The 23,545-nt window shown below is 40.0% G+C and overlaps 2 protein-coding genes across 4 annotated transcripts; one reads left to right on the top strand and one right to left on the bottom strand.

The window, feature by feature from the left end:
• Positions 1–1,991: 1,991 nt before the first annotated feature.
• thumpd3 (THUMP domain containing 3) lies at positions 1,992–17,360 on the bottom strand. Of its 2 annotated transcripts, none has more exons than XM_010881314.3 (10): positions 17,289–17,360; positions 16,342–16,628; positions 8,449–8,526; positions 7,658–8,233; positions 7,283–7,413; positions 6,989–7,058; positions 6,736–6,851; positions 6,477–6,581; positions 3,459–3,582; positions 1,992–3,271 (listed from the first exon to the last, which is right to left on the bottom strand). In XM_010881314.3, exons 2-10 carry the CDS (start codon positions 16,570–16,572, stop codon positions 3,080–3,082), a joined length of 1,623 nt encoding a protein of 540 aa, XP_010879616.2. In that variant the 5' UTR covers positions 16,573–16,628; positions 17,289–17,360; the 3' UTR covers positions 1,992–3,079. The 2 variants fall into 2 exon arrangements, with proteins under 2 accessions (XP_010879616.2, XP_010879615.2); XM_010881313.4 differs by lacking the exon at positions 17,289–17,360 and adding an exon at positions 16,893–17,059.
• On the top strand, positions 17,077–19,962 carry LOC105017023. 2 transcript variants are annotated; one of them, XM_010881310.4, is made up of 4 exons: positions 17,077–17,205; positions 17,298–17,340; positions 17,477–17,539; positions 17,814–19,962. In XM_010881310.4, exon 4 carries the CDS (start codon positions 17,822–17,824, stop codon positions 19,535–19,537), a length of 1,716 nt encoding a protein of 571 aa, XP_010879612.2. In that variant the 5' UTR covers positions 17,077–17,205; positions 17,298–17,340; positions 17,477–17,539; positions 17,814–17,821; the 3' UTR covers positions 19,538–19,962. The 2 variants fall into 2 exon arrangements, with proteins under 2 accessions (XP_010879612.2, XP_034143211.1); XM_034287320.1 differs by having other exon boundaries at positions 17,298–17,539.
• The last annotated feature ends 3,583 nt before the right edge of the window (positions 19,963–23,545 follow it).

Genomic DNA, 23,545 nt, shown 5'->3' with positions numbered 1-23,545 from the left:
GTCAGAAACAATGCTCAGGTAGGCCGTGGCATTTAAACGATGCCCAATTGGCACTAAGGGGCCTAATGTGTGCCAAGAAAACATCCCCCACACCATTACACCACCACCACCAGCCTGTACAGCGGTAACAAGGCATGATGGATCCATGTTCTCATTCTGTTTATGCCAAATTCTGACTCTACCATCTGAATGTCTCAACAGAAATCGAGACTCATCAGACCAGGCAACATTCTTCCAGTCTTCAACTGTCCAATTTTGGTGAGCTCGTGCAAATTGTAGCCTCTTTTTACATACTGGATGTTTTTCCCTTTTCACACCATTCTTTGTAAACCCTAGAAATGGTTGTGAGTGAAAAACCGAGTAACTGAGAAGATTGTGAAATACTCAGACCGGCCCGTCTGGCACCAACAACCATGCCACGCTCAAAATTGCTTAAATCACCTTTCTTTCCCATTCTGACATTCAGTTTGGAGTTCAGGAGATTGTCTTGACCAGGACCATACCCCTAAATGCATTGAAGCAACTGCCATGTGATTGGTTGATTAGATAATTGCATTAATGAGAAATTGAACAGGTGTTCCTAATAATCCTTTAGGTGATTATTATATATATATATATACTCAGCAAAAAAAGAAATGTCCCTTTTTCAGGACTGTGTATTTCAACAATAATGTTCCACATGTGTTTAAACAATGTTTTCCATGCATGTTCAATTAACCATAATCAATTAATTAACATGCACCTGTGGAATGGTCGTTAAGACCTTAACGGCTTACAGAGAGTAGGCATTTAAGGTCACAGTTCCATAAACGCAGGACACTAAAGAGACTTGTCTACCGACTGTGAAAAACACCCAAAGAAAGATGCCCAGGGTCCCTGCTCATCTGCGTGAACGTGCATTAGGCATGCTGCAGGGAGGCATGAGGACTGCTGATGTGGCCAGGGCAATAAATTGCCATGTCCGCACTGTGAGACGCCTAAGACAGCGCTACAGGGAGACAGGAAGGACAGCTGATCATCCTCGCAGTGGAAGACCACGTGTAACAACACCTGCACAGGATCGGTACATCCGAATATCACACCTGCGTGACAGGTACAGGATGGCCACAACAACTGCCTGAGTCACACCAGGAACACACAATCCCTCCATCAGTGCTCAGACTGTCCGCAATAGGCTGAGAGAGGCTGGACTGAGGACTTGTAGGCCTGTTGTAAGGCAGGTCCTTACCAGACATCACAAGCAACAACGCCGCATACTTTTGATTTTGAGCCTCCCTTCATTCAGGGACACATTTCTGTTAGTCACATTTTTAGTTTGTCTTATGATGTTGACTCTTTTAGTGTTCATACAAATATTTACACACATTAAGTTTACTGAAAGTAAAAACAGTTGAAAGTCAGAGGGCGTTTCTTTTTTTGCGGAGTATATATATATTTTTTTTTATAAATATATATATATTTTTTTTACTTTAGTTTTGTGATAGTATTGCCAGCCATGTAGTTAAACTTATATCCTTCATGAAAGTTGTTAGTGATAATGTTTTAACTGTTAGTTGTAAGGTAAGCTAGTTCATGACTTTAGAAGTCTGGGTTAGTTGTAACAACAATGAAAAAGTTACAAACTACCTCATGCAAAACATTTTGATTTAGGCCTATATATGTTTTCTTTGAATTTTAGTATGCCTAGACTGACAGTGACAAAAAAGCAGAAAGACTAACTAATATTCACTATTGCTCATTATGTTAAAATGTATTATGTTCAAATGTCTCACTACTATGACTGACAGTAACACACACACGCACATACAATATATATTTTTTTAAAGTAATTTAAGTTTTGAATAAAAAGCTTTCAATAACAAATTTGTCATAAACCTTATTTTATAATATTACATTTGAACCCAGGTTATGTTACAACTAACCCAGACCATGGGTGACTAAACCATGCATTTTTGTGTGTGTGTAACAGACATAACAGCTACACCATCTAATAGCAGGCACATGTAACTTGTTTATATGCAATTTTGAATGCACAGGCTTAAAAGAGCTTCAAGATCCAGACAAAATGTTACAACTATCTTCGGTCTCCCCTACCTACGTTCACTCGAATTTGCTTGTTCTAGACTGCGTTGAGAAAATCTTGTTTTCATGACACATGTAGGCCTAACATTGCTAACATTAGTAACTACTACATTAATATAACCACACTGAGATAAACTGCCATGGTAATGAAACGTGTTGTTACCAAACATGCCTAGATGATGTAATGTTTTGTTAGTACTTACAGATGGGCTTACGCATACTCATGCTTCAACCAGCTGTATAAACAATGACAAGTGTCTTACCCCTCTACTAATTTGTCTGCAGCTGTTGCAAAACAGGATTCAGTCTGCCTCATTCTCAGTTTGTGAGTTAAATCACTGATCATGACCTCTAATATACGTGACTGTTTTCATGTAAACATGTCAGCAGGCAGGCGCCATATTTCCTTGATTTCCTTGACACTTCCTTCATACACCGAACAAAATTATAAAGGCAACACTTTTGTTTTTGCCCCCATTTATCATGAGCTGAATAAAAAAATCTAAGACTTTCTCATTAAAGTTTTTAGAAGTGTCTAATCCTTATATTGCTGAATGTGTGACAAACAGGAAATGCTGACAATATTCCCCAATTTTGGAATGTCCCAAATTTTTTACTGCCACTTCTATTATGCTTCTATGGGCATTTCATCACAGTACATTAACTTAACGTATTTCCTTGACAGCACAATGGACTTTACATCAATAGTCTTGCTTTCCCACTCAGGCGTAGATATACAGCTATTTACAAAGCATTTTATAAGGCTTTTTTAACTTTAAATGGGAACAGGATTTAATATGTAGGCTGCCAAAATGGTTTTCACTTAATACAACCAAATAACAATACAGTACACCTTAGGAAAAGTTATCCAACGAGAAACTCACTTTTAACTGTTAACAAAAAAATATATAAAATAGGACAAGAAAATAAATAATGGCATCAGAGCTAAATCTTAACCTTCTGAGATTTATTTCAGTAGACCAGACAATTTTGTCACTTATTCTTTCTTCCTTTCCTCTCCTGGTTTTTCCTCATGTGGTTTTGATTCTTTTCCTTCTCGTGAATCTTCAGCGATTTGGCCAAAGATCCCCAGGGTGCGTTTGAGGAGGAACACCCCAGCGTGCAGACCCCCTACATTGACCCAGACAGTGTGGTGTTTCCGCCAGAGTCCACCCATCCTTGATATGGCCTGAGGGGGACAAAAACACCCTGTCACAACCCTCACGGCACAAATGATTAATGAGAAAGCACCCACCCATACTCACTGTTTGGATAGCCGGGAATTTCCTTGGTGTCTTCAAGTACTGACAGGTTAGGACAGGCATTTCCATCCCGAGGCATATTATAAAGTTCTTACAGTAAAATGTATATGTTACCTTTTGAAAGCATTTCTTATCCTGGGTTAGGATAACAGCCTTTCCAGAGCCTGGTCTGGTCACACGAGCCATTTCTTTCAGACAGGACGGGTACAGGTCCCAATTGTTCTTCCTGGAACCCATTCTGTAAAACCACAAAATACACAGAAGTCAAATCCACAATGTGAATACATTCCATAATATACACTGTGTGCACAATTATTTGGCCAATCGTATTCCTCAAGATTTATTTATTTATTGTTGAACAAACACAATGCTCTCAGTCAATCCAAAATATAACTGAACCTCAAACCTGAATGTTTAACAAAGGAAAATTGAGTTTTGATCTTTAGGGGAATAAATAAGTGTGCACAATTATTAGGCAACAATTAGTTGGCACAATTATTAGGCAACTAAATTACAAAAATAATTTCTCAAAAATATTCAGTGACCGATATAGCCACCCTTCTTTTCCATCCATGCAGTCTGTCATTTTCTTGATCTGTTCACAATCAACTTTCACTGAAATAGCAAACACAGCCTCCCAAATGCTGTTCAAAGAGGTGTATTGTCTTCACGGACTGTAAATCTCACATCCACAAGTTCTCAATAGGATTTAAGTCAGGTAAGGAAGGGGGCCAGGTCATTATTTGGGCATCTTTGAGGCCCATGCTTGCTAGCCAAGCAATGGAGTACTTGGATGCATGTGAAGGAGCATTGTCCTGCATAAAGAACATGGCCTTCTTGAATGCTGAGGACTGAGGACTTCCAGAAACTGGCAGTAGGTATGGGAGTTGAGTTTCAGTCCATCTTCAACCAGAAAAGTTCCAACTACCTCATCCTTAATGATAGCAGCCCATACCAGTACCCCTCCTCCACCTTGCTGGCGCCTGATTCGAAGTGGTGGCCTGTGTCCATTAGTGACGGCCACAGGCCCATCCATCTGGTCCATCAAGAGTCACTCTCATTTCATCTGTCCATAAAACCTTTGAAATATCTGTCTTCAGGTATTTCTTTGCCCAATGCATACACTTCAACATGTGAATCTTATTCAGTGGTGGTCTTCTTTCACCCTTATTGACCAGTTGCCATGTCTCTGAGCACTTGACACCTTGTAAATCTGGACACTCCAGGTAGGTTGCAGTTCTGGAATATATTGGCATTGGAGGATAATGGGTTCCTTGTAGCTTCATGTTAATTATTTTCAAGTCTTTTGCTGTTAATTTGCATCTTTTCTTTTCCATGCATTTACTGCACCCAAGTTGACTATTCGCAACAAAAAGTGTCTGGTGGTCACGCATCAATAGTTTAGCTATTTCAAGTGTTACATCTGTCTGAAAGGCATTTTACAATTTATGACTTTTCAGTGTCAGTTGAATCTCCTTTTTGACCCATTTAACTGAGGTCATGAAGCTGCCTAATAATTATGCACACCTTGATATTAGGTGTTATTCACTGTTGCCACACCCTCCCTCATTACACATATACCATCACCTGAAAATGATTCAATCCAATGAGCATTGAAGGTTATATGGTTTGGAGTTGGAAAATGTGCATAGAAATAATAATACAATCAGAATACTCACTTGCCTAATAATTGTGCAACGCATTGTAAATAAACCATTTCATCCAAGGTTACACCAATACCCAGACTTTATTCAGGATAGTCACGTATTCCGGTTTTGAGTAGACGCATATAAACACGTTTAACGGTGTACAACAAACTGAAAAAGCTTTTATCCTTTTTCTGAGAAAATCATAATGACGTGTAAGCATTTTATCCTGTTACTACTTCTTGCAGTTTCATATGAAGTAGTATCACAGGTGTTGATTTTTAACGGACTGTCAAATCACTTCATTAAGAAGACTACGTGGCTCCCCAGTGGAGCAGTGGTGTTAGTCACTGCCTCAAATCCTGGTCTTGACATACCTGAGCTGTATTGGTAGGATGATGGACAGGGCTGTCTTGTCCACTTGCGCTCTAGCAACTTGTTATGGTACATCAGGTGTTTGCAAGCTCAACTGTAGTAGTTGGCTGAAGAATAAATCTCCTCAGAGAATGTACATTTGAACTGAAAGCAAGCCACTGACAACTCTTTAAAAAGAGCTTAAGGCACCACTACTCCCCTGGTGGAGTGGGCAGACACCACAGCAGGAAGCTCTTGTCGCTTACAGACAGGGCATGCAGCCAGCATTGGCCTAGGGACCTACAGGACCTGGATGTGAGGGGAAAGGCTCTGTCACACTGGAACAGGCTGCCGCAAATGAGGTGCAGGAGGGATAAACTACCAGGGCCAAGAGCAATGCAGGTTTATAGAACAGGGTCTTAAGATCACAGATTCCTGTGGCCAAAGCCTCAAAGAATGCATCCAGGATTAGGGCCAGATGCCAAGCGGTGGACCCAGGTCTCAACGTCGGCCAACGCTACCGTCACGACTGTAAAAAACCAAACCACCAAGGTCCGCAGACACAGCGTGGCTCTGTCAATTTCGACATGGCAGGCAGAAGTCACCACATCCAGTTGTTGGCTTGGAACAATAGTAATTCTGCAAATATTTCTGTATCAAGAATTCCATTTTGATATCCCGAATGGGATTTCTTGATATCAAGAATGCCAATTGTTGAATTGTAAGGAGTGAACACATGCAGGGGGATTGGTGGCCACAGTGTGTCTGCACTTGAAACTCTCATGAAGGAAAACATTGGGTAATGTGTATTTTCCCGCAATGAACCAATCTACGAGGAGGATATCTGCGCCAGGGTTGAGAAATAGCACAAAAGAGGCGGAGCTGACCATCACTCCACAACAGTTTTCTCACCTGACAGAGGGATTCCTGTCTGCAATTACTTGTTTGAGGAGAGGTGACTTATCCATTTGACAACAGAATACGGTATACAAGGTATTGTTTGTAGATTACCAGGGGTATAGGCTATCATAAGGAATAATGTGACATGTGGTCAGTATTAAGTGTTACTTAATACTACAGTATCTGTAAAGTATTGTGGAACTATACTTTCTGAAAGTGTTGTGGAACCTACCTCTTTCCAAAGGGCATGTCAGTGATGATAATGTCCACTGAACTGGTCCTCATGGGTAAATGACACAGGTCCCACTGCACCGTGTCTATAGGCAGCCCAGATATACTGCAGGTATGAGGGAGCACAACAAGTAAACACAACTCACCACCAAGGGGGTCTCATCACTCTCTAGTCTAATCCAAAATTACAACCATTGTTCATGTTTCTCATTTTTCAAAGGCAAACGTGTTGACACAAGCTTTGATTAGTTTCTTCTCACCTGCCCTTGTCTCGCCTCTTCTTCTGGATGTGACAGATGTTGTTGACTGTGCGACTAACTGCCATGTCATTGTTGTCTCCAGCCAGGTAAAACGCTTGCTGCCATTCAATGGCTCCCTGACAGAGACAATCAATTATGCAGTAGGATACTACTTCCACCTCTACTGCTACTAATACTACAACCTCTTGAAGGAATGCAAAGTCAGTTACCATAGATAATACCAGAAAATACAGTATCATGTCACTATCCTTACCTCTAAAGGTATAGCCCCCGTTCCACACATGGGATCAAGTATAACATCAGACGCCTGAGGCTTACAGAGTCTATGCAATGGAAAAATATTAGTTGTCAGCCCAAATAGGGATTTACACAAATAAGAATTAGCAGCAACATACTTTATATAAAGCACTACTATTAATACTACTATGTCTATTTTGGGTATAGTAAAATGAAAGAAATCCAAGAAGGAGATGATTGTGAGCCTGAGGTAGCTAAGTGTTAAAGCTTAACGGTTGTGAGTGTGAATGGAGGGGCGTGTGCAGGAGACCTGAGCATGCCGTAGCACAGAGTGGATCGGAGTGTAGTGGGTCCAAAGTGGGTGATGTTTCTCCTGTGGAGACTCTCCTCTGTCAGGGCAATGCCAATCACCATCTCAACGTTGTGGATGTTTAGCAGAACCTGGCAACACAAGGAAAATATTTTGGCAATAAGGTTATCTGACAGAATAAGCTCAAGTCGAATCGCATTTGGGAATTTTGATAGAAAATATTTGTACTCAGAACAGTTATTCTTTCCCTGTTTTTCTTGTAACCTGATCAATTCAGTTATGTCATACAGGATTATCTTTACAAGAAGTTTGGCCAGGGCAAAGGAATTCATTGGTTGCCATTCCAGTTGCAACCGGCCGCAATATGATGTTTACCTCAATGTCAAACTTGGTCATATCTGCCTTCCACTGGAAGAGTTCTTGCACTGCCCCACCAAAGTCCCTTGCAGCCTCATTGGAGGAGAAGCTGTGTTTGTCTCCTGCTCTGTTGCACGTCACACGGAACTTTAGCACTTTTGCTCCAAGCTCTTGCCCCGGCACCTCCTGCTGTTCACCCAGGATTTCCAGGGCAGGTGTCCTGACACCCCCAGCCCCCTCACCCTGGTCTGCAGTAGGTGCCTCAAGCTCTAGCTCCTCTTCCTGCGTGGTGAGAGTCTCCACGGTGTCAATGGCATCCGTCTCCACGGTGTCCGTCACCACGGTGTCCGTCACCACGGTGTCCGTCTCCACGGTGTCAGTTTCAACGATATCCGCCTCTATGGTCTCAGTTTGCATGGTGTCCGTCTCTAGGGTAACTTTGTTGGCTTTACCTCGCCCTCTACCTCTGGGACCCTGGGGTTGTCTATGGGGTCCCCTCTTCTTCTTCAGAGTGGTATTCATATTCCAGACCTTTAATGCGTCGCTCCATGGCAGCTTGGAAGCCAGCTTCTGCAAATCCTCCAATGTCTCCTCCTGTTGGACATAAAGAGTAGTGTTCTTATTCAAATTTAGAGCATGAAAGCATAAAATAAAGAATAGGGCCAAATACAATTCCCTAATCACTCACACTAATGGAATAGTCTCATTACAAAGTTGAAATTAAAGAGTAGCAGCTGTATGAATCCAATTATTTTTATAAGCTGTGCAGTAATAAAAAATAAAACAAGAAATTTAAACAAGAGCCATACCTTGGAGTCCTTAAACTGATAGTTGTCATACTCTTCAACCACAACAAACAGGTTATCCACAGACCTTAGATGATGGACCTAGACAGAGGCACAGAAAAAAGCTAATGTTACAGCAAGTAACTGTAGTATTTTGCTACATTTTGTCACAACATCTTGCTAAATAATAGTAAACCAAAGATATTGTTGCTCAAACAGGTAGACAACAAAGGAATTGATTCAACAACCAAACCAAAATGTGTTTTGGAAGATACACATGGTAGTGTCCACAAACATTGTCAAATAGGGAAAATGTCTTCTAAAATATTTTATTTCTTAAAATATGGCCCATACCTTCCTTTTTTGGTACTAACTATTAAGACTACCTTCATTATTGCATAGAAAATAACAGTAATTGTGTGACAGGACTGTTTTCCAAACAACAGAATTCTTGCTTTTCTCAAAATAGTCTTTGAAGTTCGCAGTTCAGTCTGAAATCAATACCACTTTTCAATTGTAGAAGTCAAATTCTTACCATAAAAAAGTTTACATCTTAACATTCTTATCAGCCCTATCCATGTGTAAAGGTTTCAATATATTAGTAATTTAGTTTGTCTATATATGGGTACTTCCTTTAAAATTTCTAAAACAGTGGCCCTCAAAAGGCACTATTTCTGCCCAGATTACCTTCCATTCCATCACAAATAGATTTCCTCACCCTGCAGTTTATGTGGCAAAATAACTTTCTTATAAATGCTAGTAGGAAGTAGTTGTTCCTACAGTACACCAGAACAGTTTGGCACCATTTAAAAGCAATATGAATTTTATTTACCACAAGCAGTGGTATTCGAATGAAATCTGATAAACAGACTTACTAGAAATGCCCTCACACCCCCATTATCTGTTAATCTATCAGGACATGACGCATTTGACAATGAAATGCAGTGCATCCTCTACAAACTTTTCCCACAACAGTTAAAGCTAGTCTGCAAATTCCTGCAAACTGCATGAAGAGACAATGGTATTGTTTGCCAAAATCATGCACTGTTAAATGGGCATTATTTAGATAAATAATATAATAAAATAACCCTGTTTCCCAAAAAGTTGGGATGCTGTGTAAAATGGAAATAAAACAATGTAAAGATGTGCTACGGTAATCATTTAAACCCTATATTCAATAGAAAATAGTACAAAGACAACATCAAATGTTGAAACTGGAGAATTGAATTGTTCCTTGAAATATATATGCCCACTTTGAATTGGATGCCAGCAACAAAAGGCTGGGACAGATGTACCAAAAGACTGGAAAAGTTGTGTAATACAAAAAAAGAACCTGATGGAATTATGTCACAAATAGGATAATTGGCAACAAGCCAGTAACATGAGTGGGTATAAAAAGAGTATCCCAGAAATTATGAATCTTTCAGAACTAAAGATGGGGAGGGATTCACCACTCTGTGAAAGACTGCACGGACAAATAGTGCAACAATTTAAGAATAACATTTCTCAACTACTCACCATTGATGTGTATCACTATCCCCTCGACTTTCTCCTGCTTGGCAACATGAATATTTACTTTGACTCACCTAGCTCCAAACGCTCCTCTGATTTCATCTCTGTCCTGGACTGTTTTAATTCTATCCAACATGTCATTTTTACCACCCACATCAAAGGTCACCTACTTGATCTCGTCTCCTCCGTCGGCCTTACCATTACCCAAATGAATCCCTCTTTGTTTCCACTGTCTGACCACGATAATTAATTTCTCATTTTCATCCAACGTACCAACAACACTGACAATAATCTCCTTCCAGAACATCAAAGCTGTTGACCCTATCCAACTATCAGACATCATCTGCTCTGCACCCCCGATTGATTCCTCCCTCAAATCACCTGAAGGACAAGCCAACCAGCTTCCACCCAAAGGCCTAAACTCCAACTTGGCCCCAGTCACTCAAGGTGTCCCCCAGGGTTCAGTACTTGGTCTCCTACTCTTCATCATCCACATCCTTCCCCTTGGTCAAATCCTCCGTCACTTCAACATTCATTTCCACTACTACGCTGATACACAAATATATCTAGTCACCAAGTCCCTCACCAACCCACCTCTGACCCATTTTGAATCCTACCTGACTGCAATAAAAGCATGGATGAAGGACAACTTCCTCAAACTAAGCAGCGACAAAACAGAACTCATATTCATTGGAACCAAATCCACCCTCAACAAAACTGGCACTTTCACTCTCAGCATCGATGGCACCGTTGTTTCTCCATCCCCCCACGCATGTAACCTTGGCTTCATTCTGGACTCTACAGTCACCTATGATCAGCATGTTAAACAGACAGACAAATCTTAATTCTTCCATCTCCGCAACATCGCCAAACTCAGACCTTCCCTCTCCCGTCCTGCTGCTGAAACCCTAAAACATGCGTTCATAACCTCCCGTTTTGACTACTGCAACTCCCTACTCTCCCGCATCAAATCTATATCCCTCTATAAGCTCCAAACTCTGCGGCCAAACAGCTCACTCACACAAGGTCCCAGAAGTAGATCACCCCTATCCCCTGTGAGTTACACTGGCTTCCTAACGCATTGACTACAAGATCCTCCTACTGACATATAAAGCCCTAAACAATACTGACCCTGCCCACCTCTCCGACCTTCTTCTTCCATATCAACACACTCACTCCGTTCCAGTAATTCCAGTAATTATGAAGGCCACCTCATAATTACCAAGTCCAAGCTCAATGGCTTTGGTGACAGGGCATTCTCAATGGTTGCTCATCAATCCCCTCAAGGGTTGCTCATAGGCTCTAGAACTCTCCCAAAACCATCCATGACTCGGAGACTATCCCCATTTTCCAGCAACGTTTCAAGACTCATCAGTTCAAAATCGCCTATCCCTAGCCATGCTAAACTCCATTCTCTCAATTTTCTTTGTTTTCTCATGGCCTTTTTTTGTTTGTTTCTGTTCCATGTTCATTTTGAAAAGCGCCTTTGCTTCCTTGAAAAGCACTATATAAATATAATGCATTATTATTATTCAACGTAAAATTGCAAAGAGTAATCCATGGTACATAATATAGTGGAAAGAGCGGTCACCCACTGAAAACACTTGGGGCATTACGAACCAAAAATATATATGACAAAGGAGACCACAAACTTTTGAGCAGCTGAAATCCTAAATCAAAAAAGAATGGGAAAACATTGTTAAAAGAAGAGGTGATGCAACACAATGGTAATCCTACCCCTCTCCCAACTGGTCTGAAATTCAAAATGGGCATATATTTTTCCAAAAACAATAACATTTCTCAGTTTCAACATTTGTTGTCTTTGTACTATTTTCAATAAAAATATAAGTATAAATGATTTGCACATCATTGCATTTTGATTTTATTAGCATTTTACACAATGTCACAACAGGGTTGTATAATGAATTTTACCAGGTAAGAATGTTAAAAACAAATGCTCTCCAGATTATTTGATGCATAAAAAAGTGCATTGTAAAATGCAGAAGTACTATATTTCTATTGTCCAACAGGTGGCACATTGACCACTGACTTCCATCAGCATCACTAAGACATGCGTTAACCTATCCTAGAAGGAGCAATAGCAGATGGGTAAGCAAAATCCTTCTGCCATTTCGTAGTTGCTAAATGGCAAATATAAGTGAAAGTTGCATTGGAAACATTGAGTAGGTAAATAGAATCAGGCGGGTAAATCATTGGGTACTTATCAAAGTAGGGATCTTTAGGAAAGAGTTTGGACAGGACTCTGATGAATAGAGACAAAGAACCTGGTCAGTTTGGTGTTACTCATACAGGTGAATGCAAAACACACCATGCCAAGAGGAAAGGACAACTCAGAGAACACACAGAAGAGGACAGTGAGCACAACAGTCTGGGGAAGGCTAAACAGCCATCTCAGAAAGTCTGGAACTCCAACAGTTCAAATCAAGCCAGGCAAATCATTCACAAATGGAGAGTATTTAACAGGACAACAACTCTCTCTGTTAAATACCACAAGAAAAATTATAAATTGAGTAAATTACACCCCAAAAATATAACTTCTGGAGATTTGCTCTTGCTGCATCTCAAGTTACTATGCATGCTTCAACATTAAGAACTGAACAGGTTCCAAAACTGACCTATTTGGTCACATTCAAAACCCAACACTGCCTATCACCACAAGAACCTTATCCTAACAGTGAAGCATTTCGACTGCACACTATCAAGGGAGCCATGAATTCTGAGGCTTATCAGGAAATTCTTGAAGAGAACATCAATCAACAGTCCAAAAGGGGGTCTTCCAACAAGACAACGACCCAAAGCATTCACGCAAATCTACCAAAGGCTCAGGAGAAAGATCTGTGTTATATATGGTCATTGTTTTTTTTTCTAGACCTTAATCCAATCCATATGCAGTAGCAGGACCTGAAGCGGGCAGTACATGCCAGACACCCCTAAAAACATTCAATTAGCTGAGTTCTGTAAGGAGGAGTGGGCAAAAGACACCTCAAAAACATTCAATTAGCTGAGTTCTGTAAGGAGGAGTGGGCAAAAGACATCTCAAGAAACATTAAAATAGCTGAGTTCTGTAAGGAGGAGTGGGCAAAAGACACCTCAAAAAACATTAAATTAGCTGAGTTCTGTAAGGAGGAGTGGGCAAAAGACACCTCAAAAAACATTAAATTAGCTGAGTTCAGTAAGGAGGAGTGGGCAAAAGACACCTCAAAAAACATTAAATTAGCTGAGTTCTGTAAGGAGGAGTGGGCAAAAGACACCTCAAAAAACATTAAATTAGCTGAGTTCTGTAAGGAGGAGTGGGCAAAAGACACCTCAAAAAACATTAAATTAGCTGAGTTCTGTAAGGAGGAGTGGGCAAAAGACACCTCAAAAAACATTAAATTAGCTGAGTTCTGTAAGGAGGAGTGGGCAAAAGACACCTCAAAAAATATATCAGACTTATTAGTAGCTATATGAGCCATTGTATTAAGGGGTTCCCATATTTTAGAACACTCCAATTTCCCCTGTCCAGTGTCTGTGTTCTTGTGCCCATCTTAATCTTTCCATTTTATTGTCCAGTCTGAGATATGGCTTTTTCTTTTCAACTCTGCCAAGGTCAGCATCCCAGAGTCGCCTCTTCACTGTTGCCGTTGAGACTGGTGTTTTGTGGGTACTATTAAATGAAGTAATTCGGACTAATTTAATGTTATTATAATGGATTTTATTTTTGCTTTTCTTTGGAAAACAAGGACAATTCTTAGTGACCTCTAACTTATGAACGGTAGTGTGTGTGCGTGCGCGGGTCTATTCATATATGAAACATTTTCTGAAAGCTAAAAACTGCATACGATTACAGGATCTCCATTTACAGTCATTTCCCACGCTCTGCACAGAGATGTGGAGAAACGCTTGTAGGGTTGCTGCAGCAACTGCATGGGATGGTCTTCAATCTGAACTAAAAATGCAGGAGCTTGTAGCACTGGGTGTGTTTAAAGATAATATGAAAATATTGGAGGGGGCCTATCTATTATATATCATAACCACTCGCCAGTTATTGCCAGCTTTTGTCCAACAACAAAAATGATAAAGCAAATGAAACTGCAAGTCCCCCAGATACAATCATAACACCTTTTTCATACCACCAGATTTCAGACCTCAGCACAATTCTCTCAATCTTTGAACACTGCCTGCGTGCTCCTTATGCTGAACACAAGGAAGCATTTGTCTAGGCTACAGTTGCAACTTATTTTGGAACATTCATGTATTTTTTTAATTTATTATTATATTGTTATTATTGTGATTGTCTAACATTTTTGGGATCTTTAATCCTTGAAGCTCCTGCAAATGTTAAGCAGTGCTCACCACAGCTAAATACAAAACCAGACGACGCTACATTTTGTTAACAACATTGACATTGAAGTTAGTTTAAGTTAGGCATTCTAAACAAAACTTTAATCTACTTCAAAACAACTCTGAACAAACAACACTGTTGAAGATCAAAATGAATATACATAAGCAAAAGGATGAAGATTCCGTGGTTACTATACTGAATAATTCTGTATGGACATTTCAAAACATGACATTTGCCAACAGCCTTAAAATAAACATGTTTCAATAATAATGACAGAGAACAAACAGACGATGGTTTATACTGTGTGACCTTGGCGTGCGCCATGCTGTAAATAGAGTCTTGAAGCGTACAACAGGGCAGCACACAAGTTACATTCGCGATATTTATCCTATTTCTGTTTGCTAAAGCCTGTTACATTTTATATACAGAAAGCATGAGAATGTAGCCTGGGCCAGACAGAGCAGAGAATTCCACCAAATTCAGTCAAAAAATATTGCTTTTCTCTTATTCCGAGTGACTTTAATGCATCATTTAATGCATCATGTTAGTAAATTATATATATATAATTTCAAAAGTATTTGGACAGTGAAACATTTTATAATTATTCTTGTATTTGTATTTTCCTCCATGTTGGATGAACAATCTAGAAATGTACAAAACGTTTTGTAAGCATTTGTAAGCCCACCCACGTTAGGGTGCGAAGATTTTTTGGACAGATTGAAATGATGTATAAATGTCATGTTGAGTAATACTTGTAATATCTGTTGCATTCAATGATTGCATAAACATACCTAGCCATGGCAGTGTGTTTGAGATCATCGTCCTGCATTATGCTGTCCAATGTATTTGAAGGCACTTTGTTATATCTGAGCAGACAAGATGTTTCTGGACACTTTGTAATTCATCCTGCTTCTGCCGTCACCAGTTACACTGTAGTGTAATAAAAGATGTGTAATGGGAAGTCCGTGAAGGTGCAATGTTGTCTGGCACCTCAACACAGTAGGACATCCTAATTTCAAACCAATAAGCCCATTTGCTTCCTTAGAGGAGCAGACATACAAGGATGGGGGTCAACGTAACCTCACTTGTTCAGGCGAACCAGGTGTGAAAATGCACAAACCAACCATTGTAGTTAAATGTCATGTTGGATTAATCACACGTGAGGATTTGTGTATTTGGATTATTTTATCTGACCCACCCAGGTAAAATGAATCCACTGCAGGTTTATGATGTCATCCGAACTGCCTGCATAATGTTACCAAACTCACTTTTTTAATGGCTAACTTTGATGTGTAATGTACACTGATGAGTGTACACTTATAGAGTCCATGCCTCTGCGGGTTGGTGCTGTTTTGGCGGTACAGGGAGGACCAATAGCATATTAGGCAGATGGTTATAATGTTCTGGCTCATCAGTGTATGCCAAAGACCAGAAAGAATTGCATTGCATAATGTTACTGTTACAGCAACAACACCGGCCCCTACCTTAGAATTATCTGAAATTACACTAGATGGGTTTAATTCCCCCAGTTTTCAAAACAGAAATGTGGAATCCTACTTTTTTCACATTGTCTTGTTGGATCTCTAATAAACAGTCACCTTCAATATGATTGGTACCCTTGAAAATGTTGTGCAAAAAGGCCATATGAAAAAACGTGTGTGGTGAGCCAGGACTGTCTTTTGATCCTAGAAAAAAAAGATTCTCAAATGAAAACAAATGTAGGCACTCACTACAAATAACTCTGGATACTGGATAAATTACATGTAAACATTTACCCCACTTTCGTTCTATCAGGGACTGATTTAGACCTAGGACACCATATGACCTGGGACAAAATGTGTCCAATGTGTTGGTTCTTTTGGACCAAACTTAAAGAGTCAAGTAAGTAAGTAAAGTGTAGGGCCAATAACCAAAGGATTGCAGGTTGGAATCCCAGACAAATACATGATGCAAAATCTGCAGATGTGTCTTTGAGCAAGGCAGTTAACCCTACTTGCTCTTGTAAGTAGCTGTTGATATATTTGGAACATTGCAGAAACAATGGAATGTTTGCATCTTACCTGAGAGAGCTTATCAGTGGTTATTTGGAAGTAAATTCGACCACGGTCCTTGCTAATCTTTGCATTAGCCCCAATCTTCTCCTGGACTTCCTCTGCAGCAGTGTTTTCAAACCCTGTAGGCACTGTTGCTCCAATAGTGACTGTGTAGACCTCATCAGAGACCTGGAAGCCTGTTTCCCCAACCACCACCAGGGGGCATTGCTGCCCGTCACTACTGTCTTGTGAGGACATGAGTAGGCTTTCTGTCACGAGATAATAATGCCCAGTGACTACAAATGGACATTGACCTGGGGAAGGTAGTTAAAAACAACTGTGCATAAATAAAGCGATTACCCATGATGTTACTGTAGCAGAAATCACTATAAAACACACTAATACTTTTCCCACAATTTATTGACTGTAGCGTAACCACATTCCCAATGTCTGCTATATACAGTATGGCTAACTGGCTAGCTACTAAGCTAGCTCAAGCTAATGTCAAAACATTTGGCAATATCAAGCTGATATCAGCATTTCTTTGAAGCAAAAGTTTTTTTTTTGGTCAAGCCTACCAGTTTTTAGCTCGAAAAATCTCAGTGCAGGACTTATTCTTAGCTCATAGGCATGCTTTTTGCTGGAAACGCATGTGGGTAACAAAGCACTTCCAGGTTGCTGCAACAAAATCTGAAACTTCCGCGTTTCACATTCCTTTCACCAGAGACAGAAGATGCCGAGAAGTACAGCTACTTCGTCGTTGATAAACGAAGCAGACCAGACCCAGCTACATTTTTGGTTTGAGCTGAAATAATAAAGGACCTGAGACGAATATCTCCTTAGATTATCCACCATCTTTGTCATCAATGCTTTGTGGATAAATACAAATAGGTCAGTAGCCAAAGGATATTTTTTGGCACATGTTAGTATTATGTCATCATGGATAGAGTTGACTAACGAACATTAATGTTTACCTTTTCCAGAGCTGGTAGCTGCATCAGATGGTGACAAAAACTGACATTTCCGGTAAAATGTCCATGGAACATTTCGACGGACTGTTTGTAAAAAAAATGGGAATTTTAAAAGCCCTTGTGTATTTTTAATTTGAAGAACATTTGACTCTTTTTGCATTATCGATTTTTTTTATTGTTTTATTTTGCAGTATATGTAATATTTGGTACATTACGACAGGAAACTATTGTTTTGAAGATCTTTACTGAGTAAGGTAAGCTAGGCCTGTGACTATAAGTTGATCGTATTGATTGATTCTGTTACACACTTAGATATTTTAGATTTAATACTGTCTGTAATTTCAGCATAAGGTGAACATATATATATATGTATATATTTACTGGCCTTATAAATTATTCATACCTCCAACTTAATTATTTTTTCATGTTAATACTGATTATGTTACTAGGCTGTTTATAAAATGTAATGGTTCAATCTGTTAAAAGTGTAATATAAACATTAATCATTATTTTCTCCATTATTTTAAGGTGAAAAAATGCCCCGTCTCGTATCAGATGTGTGGAAGCATTTCACCCCAGCCATCAATGATGATGGGAAGACTGTGTACATGTGCAACTACTGTACAAAGCAGTATGTAAAGAATGCCACAAAGTTGCAAGTGCATTTAACCAAATGCAAAAATGCAACACTATATCAAAGTTCACAAGAACCATTGTTCTGCCATACAATTGAGGACCATAGCCACAAGAATGCCGATGAGAGCCTGGCTCGTGCTGTGTACGCCACAGGCTCACCCCTCATGCTCACAGAGAATGTGTACTGGAAGAGTTTTTTCAACGTTGTTTGCCCTGGATACTCTCTTCCCAACAAAGATGCTCTGTCTAATCATTTGCTGGAGTCTGAATTCAACAGAGTGCAAGGAAAGGTAAAGGAATTAATAGAGAAGGCAGACGGGGTTGCTGTTATCTCAGAGGGGTGGTCAAATGTACGAGGGGATGGTATCATAAACTATATTGTTTCCACTCCGTTACCACTGGTTTTCAAGACAACAGACACAAGGGACAACACTCACACAAGTAATTACATTGCTGATGAGATTAAAGCTGTTATCGATGACATTGGACCAAATAAGGTGTTTGCTATTGTTACTGACAGTGCCGCAAACATGAAGGCTGCCTGGGCACTATTGGAGGAGGCTTACCCTCACATTACACCCATTGGCTGTGCAGCTCACGGGCTTAACCTGCTCCTCAAGGACATAATGAGTTTGCAAACCATGGAAACGCTGCACAAGACAGCAAGGCAAGTTGTACAGGTTGTCAGGAGAAAAGACGATGTGGTGGTACCCTACAGCAAAGAAAATTCAAAGATAAAGAACTCAACACAAAACCTACCCTGTGACACAGGATGGGCTAGGGTTGTCACAATGTACAGCAGCCTTCTGAAGGATAAGGAGTCTCTGCAAGAAATGGCAAAATCACAGTCTGCTGACATTGAAATCTCCATCAAGAAAACACTGCTTGATGATGTGTTTTGGGAGAGAGTCGTTCGCAGTCTGTCACTACTCTCACCGATTGCATCTGCAATTGATCAGATTGAAGGAGTCGATGCTGTCTTGTCGGATGTTCTCAGACTTTATACTGATTTAAAAGATAAAATCAGCATGGCCCTACCCTCAGTCTTGTTGCTCAACACAGAGAAGACGGCAGTTATTCGATTTGTGGAGGTGTGTGAAGAGTTTTGTGTCAAGCCAATTCATGCAGCAGCATACATGTTGGATCCAAAGCATAATGGGAAACAAATACTTTCTGGAGAACAGATCAACAGCGCATACTATGTGATTTCTACTCTCTCACACCATCTCAATCTTGAAGAGGGGAAAGTTCTCGCAAGTCTGGCTAAATTCTCTACCAAGCAAGGCCTGTGGAATGGGGATGGGATATGGCAGTCATGTCAGCACATATCTCCATTCACCTGGTGGAAGGGGCTCTGTGCATCTGAGGCCCTGTCACCAATCGCCTCTGTTGTCCTTCAAATCCCACCAACAGTATCAGCTTCTAACCGCCACAGGGCGCTCTTTGGGAAAACCAAAAGAAATGTGGGCAACATTTTGTCAAACAACAGACTGGAGAAATTGGTGGCTATCAGGGTTAACCTGAACCTTTTTGAGCCAGGTACAGGAGGGTCAACGACACAGCTTCACAGTGACACAAAGGAGAGAATCATGGACATGGTATTACAGTCTGAGTAAGCAACTTAGGATAGAAAACAGACAATAATAAGTGCTAAATTCCAAATGACCCACTCCTTCCTCCACTTCAGCCTATTTGCCCAGGTGTCCCAATTGCAGAGGAAGGGAACATTATCAAGGGTGTAGGGTACACTGGCCCCTTCCAGTGGGTGTGAGGGAGTTGATTTCTTTATTTAACCCCTAGCCACTGTGCCGAAGTCACCCTCCAAGCATAGAGGGCACACTGAGTAAGTGCGTGGGGTATAGGTGTTGGTTTGGGGTACGCTGAAGGACTGTGAGCTATATAATTTAACAAGTCTAAACTCATTTTAAGTTTGAACTCATACACTTACACAGTATTTTAGACTTACATCTTTTATAGGATTGGTTCGGTTACTCGTGAAAATAATGTATAATTTTGTTAAAATAAAGGATGGAGAATTGGATGGAGAGTTTTGGCAAGGCTACAAACAAGGCTGCAAGTACACTTTTGGGTTACTTCGCTGAAGTTCAAAACCTAAATGAAGCCTGTCATTATTTGTATGGAAGATTCTTATTTCAACACAAGGAGAGTTAAAATGTTAGTCAGTGCAAAAATCCCCACTAAGAGGCCAATGGAATTTTCCTTTTGGAAAATTCCCAGGATTTCACAACACTGGGTAAAGATTAAAGGAAGCAAATGTTCCCTAAGCTGCGTGCTTGCCGTGCACAGCCTCAGAACTCCCAGGACTGTCACATAGCACTTGTTTTTTTTATATCTATAGCTTAAAGGAGCAGGGTTGTATTTTTTTAACAAACAGCCAATAGGGAAAGGGTACCATCCATTTTTGGCAGATCGTCTATAATGGTGTGAGAATTACATGGAATTTTTTTCTGTGTGCCTTCTTGTGTCGTACAAAACAGCAATTTTAGTCACCTACTTGTTTGAAGGACTGGTGTTAAAATGATGACAGTAATGTGTTTGAGTGACATGTTTTTACAAAGTCTAATTGAATGTATGTCCACACTCAACACCATCCATTGGTTGCTACAATATGATTGTATTTCCATGTGAACGTGTTAGGATGGTAGGCTACTCTGATAGGCCTATTGCATTATGATCTAATAGCCACAGCAACCTTGGCTACAGTTGAAACTTAATATGTATTAAGCCCCAGTTTTCAGAGTAATCGCACGCCATAAATTGTACTGAATAGTGACAGTGCTCAAAGCGTCCCTTTAGCAGATGTGGAATTTGCTTTGTGTGTGCTATTAATTTACCACATGTTACCAGTAGAGGGCGTTAGTGAACCACTACAGGAAGCCTTCAGTACAGGCAAGGCAGATATCAACACTTGAACTTACAATGTTGAATTGTTTGATGTGAAGACAACCCTAACGACGAGCTTCATGTTAGCTACAGTGACACAAATGGAAAAGTTAACTTAACATTGCTGTAGGCCTTAAGTTTTGTTTCTCTACTGTTCTGGATGAGGAGTAACCTAATGTGAAGTCACATCTGAAATATCTAGCTGTGCTCATCCTAAATCCACCATACTTCGAGATCTAGGATTAATCCAATTTATTATGGAAGCTGTTTTGTTGTGTATTCATTAAAAGCAGTTATGCTCTGTTGTTCTTTTCTAGCTTTTCTAGCTTTAAACAACATTAGAGATGGTGGGAAATAATGTTTGATTTGAAATTCTTAAGAGAAAAGGGAAGGGAAACAACAGCATGGCACCTGGCATCACATGACTGGTCTTCTGCAGTCCAGATGGGATTGTTTGTTGCTCCCTGCTGCAAGGGGTCTAGATGGGCTGTAGTTACCTGCCTGGGGGATCCGATCCATCCACCACACATTATCCTGTTTCTAACTCTGTTTAACTTGACACACACTAATCTGCCAGCTGTATTACGCACACACATGCTCCAACTCTCACCCCCAACCCAGAAGAAATGGGGAACATACTGTATTTACAAATGAGCGATAACAAGAAAGGAGAAAATAAAAAACGTGATGAGAGGAAATATAAAAAGGGGGCACTTATCAATGTTGCTGTGTCTTTATTTGACATACTTCTCTCTTCATGGCCAACTGTGGGTTTAATAGATTACTTTCTGTTTGTAATTAGGGACGTCTAATGGCCTACCAGGGAAAATGTGCTTGCAATGGAAGCAAAGCCATGAGGACTGGATTTCCTCAGCCTACCCACTGTTTACAGACAATTATAGGGAATGTAGGTCTTACTGACATCAGCAATATTATTGTTTGATAAAGTGACTTATTATATGGTTACATAAAACACTGCCTCCAAGAGGGAGAGATGAAAGCCTTTAATATAATGTTTTCAGTGTCACTTTTGAGCTCAGGAACTAGTAGGCGTTGTTATTTTTCTAATGTGTACAGTGGACATGTCTTTTTTGTTTTATCAGACTAGGGTTGTCGTCAGGTTTGTCCTGCGCATTTGTGGTTCTTATAATCTATCATGACATTCCTCTCACTGACCATCATCAGCAGTTAACCATTATTTTCCAGTAAATGCCAGGAACGGTAGCTGTTTTTTCCTATGTGTCAAATCTCCATCTTTAATTATTGTCCTATGGGAAAGTGTGATGGGAGACTGCTGCAGAGGTTGTCTTCAGCTGGAAATTTGGGTCAGTGCTTGAGATAATTAAACACCAGACCAGCTATATTTTGGAAAAATTACCTTAGAATGTCTCTAAACTGTTACTGTAACAGTATTGTAATCATGTTATTACTACCAAGGTATAATGCATATTGATCATGTCTAATTGCAACTTAAGCATGCCATTCTCCAGTACCCTTAATTCATGTTAAACCACAACCATTAAACAGACAGTAACCTCACTTTACAAAGGTATCCAATATAGTTTGATACTCTTTAATGTTCAAAGTTATTTCTCTTAGAAATGTATTAATAAGTTTGGTCAATTTGTTCCTCACCATCAGGTTTTTGAATAACTTTTTTCCCACTGGTAGGCTACTACAGTAAACCGGAATTTCCATGTTGCTATCTGAAATCTCATAGAGTGTATGTTGATTGCGCAATATACTGCATATTAAACATTGCATTGACAATGTATATTAATAATGTATACTAAGCCTACATTTTATTTTGCAAAGTCCCGGAAAAACACGGATAAAAAAACATGGATGACTCAGTTTTCTTAGTTGCATTACCTGGGGAAAAAAAGATTTAAAAAAACTTATGGAGCTGATTAACATGATATAGTTTTAAACACATGATCCCACGGTTCTCAAGCTAAAATAAAGGTCACAGAACATTTCCGTGACCACATAAAACAAACTTCTCACATTAAATCCATAGATGAAGGCCAAATGAAATTACTCCTAATGATTGGTTACCATATAAACTCTAACTGAAATGGAATGTTGCATGTTGGGTTTCAATTAGTGTTCTGTGTATTTGAGAGAATTGACTGATGCATCTACAACCCCAATAGATTGGAACATGGGTTGAGATCAGTTAACTCATCTGAGGGCTGCGGATGAGGAACCTGTATGTATTTGACATTATTCCTGTCCATTGCTATTATAGTCAACTGTCAGCATCCCACAGCCTTGGGGTCACACGTGAGGGGCCACGGAGACACTCTCCTTTTGTGTGCCCCTCCTCTCTGGTCCAGGGGTCATCCAATCAGTACAATTAAACAACTTCTCTCCCTATTATTCTGCTTAGTGGCAGAGGGCCAAGGAATGTCTAGATGAGCAACTATTGTCACACTTAGGTTCCTTTCCAAATGGCTCCCTGTTCCCTATAGGCCATGTTTAAAATAAGAATACTATAAAGGGAATAGGGTGCCATTTGAAAGGATACCTCTGGCACTTCTTTTTTATTAGTTTTGCTAGTATAATCTCCCACTCTAAATGTGGAGCTAAGAAGGCTAGCTATCTCTCCAGTGTGCCTTCGTTCACAAACATGAAAGGGAGCTCTAAACAATCAAGTATGATGTAAGGAAAACACTTAAGGATTTAGAGGGACTAGTGAGAGTGGTCCTCCGGTTTTC

The sequence above is a fragment of the Esox lucius genome, chromosome 17 (assembly GCF_011004845.1).
Source record: "Esox lucius isolate fEsoLuc1 chromosome 17, fEsoLuc1.pri, whole genome shotgun sequence".
Taxonomy (NCBI): domain Eukaryota; kingdom Metazoa; phylum Chordata; class Actinopteri; order Esociformes; family Esocidae; genus Esox; species Esox lucius.
Note: the sequence above shows the minus strand (reverse complement) of the source record. Positions and strands in the feature narration are given on the sequence as shown.